This window comes from Ictalurus furcatus, chromosome 7, assembly GCF_023375685.1.
Source record: "Ictalurus furcatus strain D&B chromosome 7, Billie_1.0, whole genome shotgun sequence".
NCBI classification, from domain to species: domain Eukaryota; kingdom Metazoa; phylum Chordata; class Actinopteri; order Siluriformes; family Ictaluridae; genus Ictalurus; species Ictalurus furcatus.
Genome location: NC_071261.1, coordinates 19,532,160 through 19,542,464, shown reverse-complemented (window position 1 = coordinate 19,542,464; position 10,305 = coordinate 19,532,160). Strand labels below are relative to the sequence as shown.

General features: G+C 39.4%; 2 protein-coding genes across 5 annotated transcripts; one reads left to right on the top strand and one right to left on the bottom strand.

The window, feature by feature from the left end:
- The first annotated feature begins 2,276 nt into the window (after positions 1–2,276).
- Positions 2,277–6,767, top strand: si:dkey-19b23.8 (uncharacterized). Its single transcript, XM_053629169.1, has 3 exons — positions 2,277–2,613; positions 4,313–5,005; positions 5,129–6,767. Exons 2-3 carry the CDS (start codon positions 4,420–4,422, stop codon positions 5,212–5,214), a joined length of 672 nt encoding a protein of 223 aa, XP_053485144.1. The 5' UTR covers positions 2,277–2,613; positions 4,313–4,419; the 3' UTR covers positions 5,215–6,767.
- On the bottom strand, positions 6,761–9,181 carry si:dkey-19b23.7 (uncharacterized). 4 transcript variants are annotated; one of them, XR_008386316.1, is made up of 7 exons: positions 8,939–9,181; positions 8,763–8,834; positions 8,433–8,605; positions 8,290–8,347; positions 8,024–8,195; positions 7,613–7,900; positions 6,761–7,533 (listed from the first exon to the last, which is right to left on the bottom strand). XR_008386316.1 is itself a non-coding variant. In XM_053629178.1 (6 exons), exons 1-5 carry the CDS (start codon positions 8,960–8,962, stop codon positions 8,127–8,129), a joined length of 396 nt encoding a protein of 131 aa, XP_053485153.1. In that variant the 5' UTR covers positions 8,963–9,181; the 3' UTR covers positions 6,761–7,797; positions 8,024–8,126. The 4 variants fall into 4 exon arrangements, 2 of the variants coding, with proteins under 2 accessions (XP_053485153.1, XP_053485154.1); XR_008386317.1 differs by having other exon boundaries at positions 7,664–7,797; XM_053629178.1 differs by having other exon boundaries at positions 6,761–7,797.
- Positions 9,182–10,305: the final 1,124 nt, after the last annotated feature.

The following is a 10,305-nucleotide window of genomic DNA, read 5'->3' as shown; positions in this document are numbered from 1 at the left end:
GTACATTATCAAGCTACTAGTTCAATGTTTTCGTGCTGTGAAAGGAGGAAATGATGGAAGGGAAACAAGTAATTAGTTTGGGAGCAGTGCTACATGGGACTGTTGGTAAATACATTACTAAGCGTATTTGCATTTCATTTTGACTTCTTCGTGTCAGTATTTTTCGCTTTGGTTTAGGGCTATAGGAAAGTTATACAGTAACATTCAGGGTTATAATGACAATTGGACAAATATAAAACTATATTTAGCTGAACGTTTTATAGGAAGAGAATACATGAACATTGGGACCGTTCACACAGTGAGGAGAATGGTAAGGGAGGAAAAAGACCCAAAGATCACAGTTTTAAAATTGCACAGTTTAGTTGATGTGGTTGTCATATTTCAAAATCACGCTGCCTGAAAGTAACCTAAAAATGGAGTGCCTGAACTTCACTAAGCATCAGATCAGTGGTCAGATGAGACAAAAATTGACCATTTTGCATATAATTGACATGTCTGGTGAAAAACAGGACTGCACACAATGAAAAAAAATTATATGGTGGTGGATCAATAATGCTTTGGGACTGTTTTGCCGCTGGTGGTTCAGGGGCTTTTGTGATAGCACCATAAGTTACTTTGGCTAGGAAGGTAAGGCTTCTCCATGGACCATTCAACAAGAAAATAACCACAAAAATACCTCTACATCAACACAAAATCATTGAGGGAAAATCAGTGTTTGCCCATGGCCATGTTAATCTTCAGAATTGGACCAGTGGTCTGAGCACAGTCTATGTGCTGGTCTAAGAATACCCATATTCTCTCGAGGAGAGGCTTTGGCAAATAGTAATTACCAAATGCTTTAATAATTTACTTTAAAATTTGCTAAAGTAAACTAATAGTAAGTATAGAGGTGTTGATAATGTTTAAACCAGTGAAAAATTGCACTAATTGCATTGTCCCCTACTAATTTTCATTTCTTTTCATTTAGGAAAAGTATCAAGTGTTCAGACTGTTAAAAAAATATCCCATGTGGCTGGCTGCAAGAATGGCAAAAGTGTGCAAAGCAACCGCAAGGCTACTCCGCAGAGTCTAAATAATTTCGATTTGTTTAACACTATTTGGCCACAGTATATTATTATACTATCTTATTTCATATACTAAACACCTCCTAAATTTTTCCATCTAGAAAATATTGTAAACAAACAAACCCCTTCCAAACCTTTGAATGGTACACATGTACGCCTTCCCATCAAACAAAGATATCAAAAGATATTCAAGTACCTGAAATACAATCAAACAAAGAAGCAACAGACAGAAATTGCTATTCCCAGACCCACCCTCATCAAGAGCAGGATTTGTTCTTGTTCAGTTATGTCAAGCAATGTACCTCTAACAAGAAGTTAGTCATCCTCGTATTTGGTATAGAAGACAAGTGCCAGGAAAACCATGCTTTTATGTGATGTGGTGTGTGCATTTATGTGTTAGTGGGAGTAGGGGGTGCAAGTTGCGTCATTTGTACCTCAATAATGGCACTGCTGTGCTGCTAAAAGTAGGGAGGTGGGTGTGCCGCACAGACCAATGCCCTGATTACACAGAAGCTCTGTGTTCTCTTCTACTTCCACAACACATGGTCCTGTTTAGTCTGTTTCACTTCACTGGTTTCTCAGAATACCCTGAGAGAAACATTAGCTAATATACTCAGTGCATCAGACCTCATCAGAAATATCGGATAATCTAGGGTTATCTGCAGGTAAACTGCAGTTTGTCAGTTCAGTCAGCATGACAGAGGGAAGTCAAATTATTGCAAGTCATATTATTGCATAGGTGTGCGTGTTTTTATATTCTTCTCTGCAGTCAGTCATCATTGTACATCCAGCAGTAGATACGTGCAACAGACAGTGTTTAGACTGAAAAACACAAAGGTGTTGTGTTCTCTAGTCGTTCCCCACCGTCAAGCCTATGCTAGATACTGTATCTGTGTATTTACATATTGGTTAGGTGACTGATAGCAGAAATAAAAACAATAACAAACAACGCCTTTTTTCAAACATAGCTCGTTTATCTTCTAGCCTCGACACGCACAAAGCCGCATACTAACGTACTAAATAGCAGGCCTATATAAAGACAATATACTGTAGTATTTATCACATATTGTTGCACTGTGGCACAATATGTTAGAAAAACTCGTGCACTATTTAGTAAGCTAGTGTGCGATTTTTGAGTGCGGCCCCGCCCCTCGAACGCTCGCCCTCGCTTCGTGGTGACGCAGGAGGTGCTGCACGTGCACGTGCCCGCGCTTCTCAAATACAGCGTCGTGGACGCGCGTTCAGTCTTACATACTGAGAGGTAAAGTCCGAGAGAGAGAGAGCACATTTCTGTGTCAATGTTTCACAACGCTGAGAAAGTCCTCAAAATTATTAGTTCTTAATTAAACCGTAATAGTAGGGCAAGGCACTTTTTTTTGTTTAAAAATCGCTATCAACGCCAGCCTTTTTGGTCATTAAAAACAAACTTATTAAACCAGTGACTGGTTTGTAAATGTAAGAAACCAACAAGACGGCGACACTGGGAGGAAAAACGTTTTCCCCTTTTTCCTTCGTACGGACACGGAAACGTAAAAAGAGCGGATGATAGGTAAATGTCTTTGTTTCTCTTATTTTATTTCTCACTGTATTTGGATAAGCTTGTTTTTGTTGGAAACTTTACATTGGAAAAAAGTTCCGAAATGAACTTGGCATATGTTCTATTGTGCATTGTGCCATGAATTTCCCAGCTGGTTGGGAATAATGTTATTCTTTATTTTAAACACATTTTATTTCAGCTCTTACTTTATAATGAATAAAATGATATTTTACCTTTTAAAGTCAGCAGTACTGATTCATTTTTGTGTTTCATTTCATTTCACAGATCTGTAATGAAACACGCCACTCACATTATTCTCACTTTATTAGCTTTATGGTGCATTATTTTCCTTAAATGCATTCAGTTTTGTTGTGGATTTACATAAAAGCATTTACTTTTAAATTAAACCTGGTGTTCTAATTAAGCAGTCCCCAGCTAATATCCCTAACAGGGCTGTGAGAATAACTGAAGAGATGACAACTTTCATTTGGTATTGCTCTGACATTCATCTCCTGGGGTTGTTTGATTTCTATTTTTGTACATGATAGTCAGGTCATAGCAAACGTATTGCCTAGTATTGTTGCAATCTAGCACGCTTTCCCTTCCCATTCCATGCAGTGCACCATTTCCTCCTCATGAACAAAGTTAACACTTATTCAGTAAGTGATTGAGCTCGCCTCCTCTTTGCACATGGATCCAGCAGCTTTACCTGGAATTATATCACATTTAAGTTATCTCCTGTTTGTGTTCCTTACATGTGATCTACACAACCAGGCATGCCATTGTTCTTTGGTCTAGAAATATTTGTGGGACTGGCCGGGATGTGTATTAAAGCTGTATCCTGTCTGTGACTGGCTCAACAATGGCCATCGCAGCCTTAGCAGTTGGTGGTCATGTTCCTGCCCAATATCACAAGCAGTCAGGGATAGTGAAATAATGGGTCAGAAAGGAGAAAGCGGAAAAACACCAAACAATGGTTTACACTGCCGTGTACAGTAAATGTGGTGTGCTGGGAAAGAGAAGGTGAAGTGTTTTCAATAACTGAAGACAAAAGGGGTAACGGACTGTTTCATAACTCTGGTCTGTATAGCCACCTCATTCCAGAGTTCAGTATGTTTTGATTTGACCCTCAAATATAGCCAGGGTTTTTTGATATAGTTGTGTCAAGTGCATGTATCACATGCAAGGTTTGCTTGTTTGACCAGGTGAAGTATCTAGTTACTATAGCACGACCTGCCTTTGAGGGAAACAGCTGATTATGTACATTTGCTTATTTTAAGTTAATGAGTCTATAACATTTCAGCACTTAAGTCACAAATCCAGGGATAGCAGAGGGAACTATTACATATCAGATAAGGCTTATGTTAAAATTATTTTTTTTTTTAAAGTTTCTTAAGTTTTGCATTTGATGCAAAACCTAGCTAGTTAATCTTACAACTATAGCCTTCAAATGTTTTTCCCCACAAGCTACTGTCATTTTTTCAGTGTCAGATACTTCAGTTTCTTTCATGAATAGTGTGCTGTTGGGATGGAGAAGAACATTCAAATTCAGTCTCTCACAAGAGTGATAGTTATTACATATTGCCATGTTTCATTATTGTCCTTTCCTGACAAATCCTAACATGTAAAATACTATACAGTAAATGATATAACATTATTATATCCCATTTCGATGTCCACTTGATATATTTCCATGTTCTTTCTCTCTCAGATCCTGGAGGTAAATCCTAACACTCCATGCTGTGACGATTACTAGAAAAAGGGAAGAAGGACCCCTCTTCTCCTAAAAGCATCAGTCACATTTGCACCTCTCCCAACATGTCTCTGGCCTCCTTCCAGTTGATGCAGGCCCTGAAAAACTCTCCTGCAGCCCTGCGCAGACACTTTAAACGGGACCGCACAGAAAGCCTTTCCCATGGGGACCCCATATTTAAAGTCCACTATCTAGGCACCAAGAAGATCTTCTCCCTAGACCTGGAGCAGGCTGAGGAAGCCATCGACCGGCTCCTCGACGGTGCTCCTGGAAAATTATCCAAAGACCATGCTCTGGTGGTGCGGCCACGATACGTGGAAGTGAAAGAGTTGAGCACAGGAAGGCAGCTCACCAAGACCTACCTGCATGACATTGCCTACTGCGCATCACACACGGCTCATCCCAACGTGTTCCTCTATATCTGCAGGCAACCTGGTCAACAGCTGCAGTGTAGGATGTTCTGGTGTAGTCGTGTGGAAAGGGCAAAGGATATGACAGCCTGCCTGGCGAACTCATTTCAGAGAGCACTAAACGACTGGCAAGATGGGTGTGCTACACTGCCAAAGGCAGAGGGCAAGGCTAAGGAGGATGAGGCTGACATCACCCCTGCTGCTGCCAAAGGACTGACTCTGCCAGCTAGTTTGGGGAAAGGTAAGCAGGGCAGAGGGAAACTTATCTTTTTCTTACAATAATGAGAGAAAACTGTTTATGAATGAATCGAGAATACCGTGTTTGTGCTTGAATGTAACCTGCATCTGTCATCTGTGTATGCAGTCCGTTGGAAGAAGAAGGGCTCAATTTCCCGCAGTCCTCTGAGAGCAATCACCAGGCGTGGCTCAGCCTGTGAAAACTGGCAATGAGATTCCCAGCTACTGGATCTCTTGACCCCTATGGGATCCTACCAACAAGAACGCACTTTCTCTCCATTCCCACCCACAAAGTGACAGATGACAACGGCTGGACCTGTCATAGCTTGACTCCAACAAACCATTCCGGCAATGAAAGTACAGTTTTTGGCTGATGTTAGAGTTTGGACTGTTGCCCAAGTTGCTGTTCTTGCTCCTTTAGGGCAGAGACACTGATTACTGACAAGGTGGGGTGAGCCAATAGTTCATATTATATGCTGGTCATTTTTATTTCATGTATTGCTTGTGTAATTGATAGCAACATTGGTTGTATTTTCATCTCAAGATTTAAAGCCTTCAAGGACTTGTATGCACGTACATGCAGATAAATTTGTACATTACCAAAGTTAAGTAAAATTGACCTAACCAGTGGCTGAAAGTAAGGAAGATCTTTTGAGTAGGATTATTAAGAAATAAATACAATATGCTTGGATGGTGAGAAGAAACACTGAAACCAGGAATGGGTGCTTGTATTAGGTATGTTGCATCAGGGATTTTTGTAATAACAGGGAGGATGCAGGAACCGCAATGTTGCAATGGAAGTTCTATCCCTATTACCACCCAAAACCACAGTTGCAAACCACTACAGTTACAAGTTACACACAGTTTCATATATACTTTTGGTGCAATTTCTAACCAGAGGAAGAAAGCTACACTTCTTTGAACATGTTCAAATAGCTTTAGCTATGTTTAAAATGATTTACTGGATTATGCGGTAGAATATCCATATTGAAAAAAAAACTGGAAGATCAAATCTATTCTCATCATTTAATTTACCGTTAACCATAAAGTGGATTAATAAGCCAGGACCTTGGAGAAAATAAGTAGCACAGTTTGTGTTTGTGTGTGCACTGAGTGAGAGAACATAATGTGCCCTGAGCAGATTGTGTAGGATTCATGCCATGCACCTGCATTCCAGTAGAGCCAATCTGAACTCCTATATGTTCCTTCCCATCTTCAGTCTGCTTTCTGAATTTAGAGCTGCAGGTTTTGAACATCAAATTTTATCTTTTGTTTTTTAAATTTGCATGATGTTAAGATAGTGACATCAAAATGGTAATTTGTGTGTGCATTTTATCATTAAGAGCAATAATTCTGTATATGTCTGGCTTACTACCATAAGCCAAGTATGTTAAACAGGATTAAATACTACATATTTGACTGCTGTAAATGACCTTGCAAGTCCATAAGTTGCTATTTTACAGCCTATGTTGTTAATGCATATTCTAATTAGAAGTATCTGCATGTTCAACGTTGACCTACAGAGCCTTATTATCATAACATCCAGGCAGTTGGCTCTGCTGTGTTTTGGATTTTTTATCCTCATTGGTTTTAATCTAATTTATATTCAAGTGTAACCCATAATACAAGGACGCCAGACCTGCCTCCAGGATCTGTGTATCCACTCAAGGGATTTTAATGTCTAATGAATGTGCATGTTTTTGTTTTATATTTTTTATTTACATATTTATATATGTATTTTCAGAAATTAAAATTTTATACAGTAATATGTGCCATTGTCTCATCTCTTTCTGTAATATTGGATGGGGACAACATACTATAATATTATTGCTGAAAGACCATAAGGAAACTTGTCATCACTGAGCAATTTGTCCTGGAATTCCACACAAAAAAACGAATACTTTTTATACAATTGGGCCTGAGTGGGACTTAGTTGAGTGTTTATATACAGTGTCATGAGAAATTATGTTCACTTTTTGCCAAGACACTGAAGGGCTTGTATCCTCAAAAAAAAAAACACCTAAAATCCCCACATCTTTGGCAAGCACAGGCTTCATCATCTTTCATATACATTTTATAGATGGCAAACAGCAGCCTCAGATGAGCAATTAAGCAATAGTAATAATTAAGCCAAGCAGGAATACTTGGCAATAAAAATGTTCAAGGTTTATTATTTATTTCTCAAGTAGATGTCCAGAGTAAAGTGAGTAAAATACCTATGATTCCAAAAGTTCCTAATCTACTGTGAGATAAAGAGAACTTCTTATACATTTGGAAGAATAAAATAACAGGACCTTCTGGTTTATATGCATCTGAATATCATCTTGGTTGTTGTCACTGAGAACCTACTACTGTTATATTGTGTTCAAAGTCAGTCTAGTCATCTCCAGGTCCATGGCTGTTTGACGAAGGCTGCTGCTCCTCTGCAGAGTCCAGTTTTGAGAGGCTCTTGCTCTGGACATTACGGTGTTTCAGGAGTTCAGCGAGACTCTGAAAAAGGAGTTGCCTCAAGGACTTGGATCTCCTCCACAACTAAGAGGAGATGAGAGAATAAAAAGAAAGTTAAGCATTTGGCGATACAATATCCTGTCATTTTTAGAACATGCTATACCTTCGTAGATCCTATTAAATAAGGACTGTCCACTGCTCCTATTCCATTTACCGTAAAACCAGATTCAGCAGGCTCAGAATTTCCGGCATGGCACCCACCCAGATCATAGAATGGTTCCTTGCGACTTCCTTGAACCACAATCATCTCCAAGAAGTTAAGGAGTGCTCCAGTTGCAAGTAAGCGCTCTGGGAAGGGAAGGGTTTGGAGGTAGTCAGAGAGAAAAGATTATCTGGAGGGGCCATGGCGCACAGACCCAACAGCTCATTAGTGACATCCCACACCCGTGTTCTTGTAAGGGAAAGACACAATAGAACATTAATATTTTTGGTGTCACTACAAAGAAGTGACTCATTCACATTAGTTTCCTATTTAATACAGATGTATAGTGAAATAGAGTAAAAGTCTACCAACCTTGATAAGTTAAAACCCAGTATGTGATGGATTTGAGTTTCATTGGTGTATCTTTGGCCAGTGAGTCAGCACCTCCGACACTAATCAAACGTTCATGATTGGATTATATCCATGCATATGGCCATCCATATTTAGCATAGCCAGCCAACAGGAAAAGGGGCCGATTCATTTCCTGTATTTAGGCACATTTTTCATCATCATCAGTGCTATAATGAAATCTCACTGCTAACACAGTAAGATAAAAATATCATTCAAGGGTAGCTCACTGGCACAGCGATCTCCTTCTCACTGGGAGAAGCTGGGAGAAGATGCAAATCATTACTCCTATAACGGGTATAACAGAGTTGTGAAAATGTGCTGCTCAGATTACTATATGTTATTTGATTTTGTTTTGTAAATTCTCCTCAACCTGCTTGGCTGCTGTTGAGTGCTCTGTGGAGACTGAGGTCTGAGTTGCAGTTGTGGACCTTTGATAGGTAATGGGAAGCTGGCATAGTCACTGTCCAGATTGTAACTGCTACTGCAAGTAGGACTGGTGCAGGATGATACAACCGAGGCAGGAAAACCAGGAGAAGGCCATCCCTAATGATACATGTTACATTTTGAGAGATAAGACCAGATCAAAACTCTATACTGCATAGCTGTTCCCATTCCAAGTCTGCTATACTCATTACCACCATTAGTTCAGAAATTGAATTTATGACCACTGATGTACATCAGCAAAGGTGGAGGAACCCACCAGATCTTCATTTACAATAGTCAGTAGCAGCTCCTCTTTCCCTCTCAGCCAAGGCTGAAAATAATGGAAACCCTGCAAAGACAAGAGAAGCACAAGCAAAGCATATCTGATTCTTTTAGTACAGTGACACAACACTGTTCAAATGAATGTACTGTGTAATAGCTTTGCTCTCCAACCAGTAAGGATCCTAATATTGCCATGTCTGACAGAAAATGCTGTAGTCTTGTCTTCTGATGTCTCTCCCTCTCCTGTCTCCCACAAAACCACAGTAGACATTTAACACAAGATTCTTCCTTTTAAAACATTTATTCTTGGCTTCAGCTTCTCAGCAGAAGGCCAATAAAAAAGGTTATTTATTGAGAGAGAGAGAAAAAGTCTACATGTATGGGCCTAAATACTGACAACAACAAAACAGTGCCCTGTCTCCTAGCAACGCCTTTCAAGTGAGACCTGATGGAAACAAAGCCTTAATAATGTTTCATCAGCTCTTCAATTGAACTGGCTTATATTAAATCGGAGATGTTGCTCTTCAACACATTATAAACTCAAAAAAAGATTACTATATTTAAATAAAGTAGAATTAAATACAAACGACAAGCTTGTTTATGTAGCTCACTTACAATTGAACTCATACACATTTTAAACCTGTTTTAATCTAAAGGCGGTCTTTTCTTTGCATGCAAAAATATATGTGTCCGTTAACATTCTACACTGAAATTTACATGTTTATCTACATAAGCGTTTTTCCAAGTAAATTTCTGAAACCGAATAGCACCTCATACCGGCGAGGTTAAGGGATCAGCTGAATGTTTACTTCTTTCATCAAAGCGCAACAAGAGCGCAGTGGCACATTGCTTGAGAAATTGAACGATAATTTATAAGGAGGGTGCCAATGTATCGCACTTTAGATGGATTAGATGTTGTCTATACAACCGTTTGATGAATTGTTTGATTCATTATACGACTTTCAGAGGCAGGTGCCACTTTAACGGGTTGGGTGTGTTTGAGTAAATCAAATTTGCCAACCTGCGCGCAGCTCTCTTGGACTCATGGGTATCACGTATATTTCCCAAAATTTGCACGAACTCTTGCGTTACTACAACGCATCCTTTAAATGTTCAAAATGGCGTTTGGCACAAAACCAATTTCGACAAGTTTTCTAGAACGTTACGAGCTGTCCTTAAGAGTTAACCTGAGCTAAACAGCAATTGTTTACTACCACCCCCCTGAATATGTTTCTGAGGTAAGCAACTTTTGAGGCACTAATACTCTACCCATACAGAAAAAGTTTGTCTTCATAATGTGGAGGCTAAGGTTTTTTACCTTTGCTATTGGATACTGAATACTCACAATGTTATACTTTATAGACTATTGCTCATAGGCCTTCCTCTTACCAGCTGCTCCATCCCTGTAGTACCAGCAGGTAGGATAAATCATGGATTCATTGTTTATTGTATCATGCATTGACTCTTCAGGCTTTAGGAATTCATGTTTCTCTTGCAGAATCTATCATCACTACTTACTGAAAGTGCACACTCTCAGA

Bases quoted from the DNA above. Each gene is read 5' to 3' on its own strand.
- si:dkey-19b23.8 (XM_053629169.1), top strand. From the start codon at position 4,420: ATGTCTCTGGCCTCCTTCCAGTTGATGCAGGCCCTGAAAAACTCTCCT. The intron at 5,006-5,128 runs GTAAGCAGGGCA...CTGTGTATGCAG, and splicing joins GCCAGCTAGTTTGGGGAAAG to TCCGTTGGAAGAAGAAGGGC.
- si:dkey-19b23.7 (XM_053629178.1), bottom strand. From the start codon at position 8,962: ATGGCAATATTAGGATCCTTACTG. The intron at 8,835-8,938 runs GTTGGAGAGCAA...TTGTCTTTGCAG, and splicing joins CAATATTAGGATCCTTACTG to GGTTTCCATTATTTTCAGCC. The intron at 8,348-8,432 runs GTTGAGGAGAAT...TACCCGTTATAG, and splicing joins ACTCAACAGCAGCCAAGCAG to GAGTAATGATTTGCATCTTC.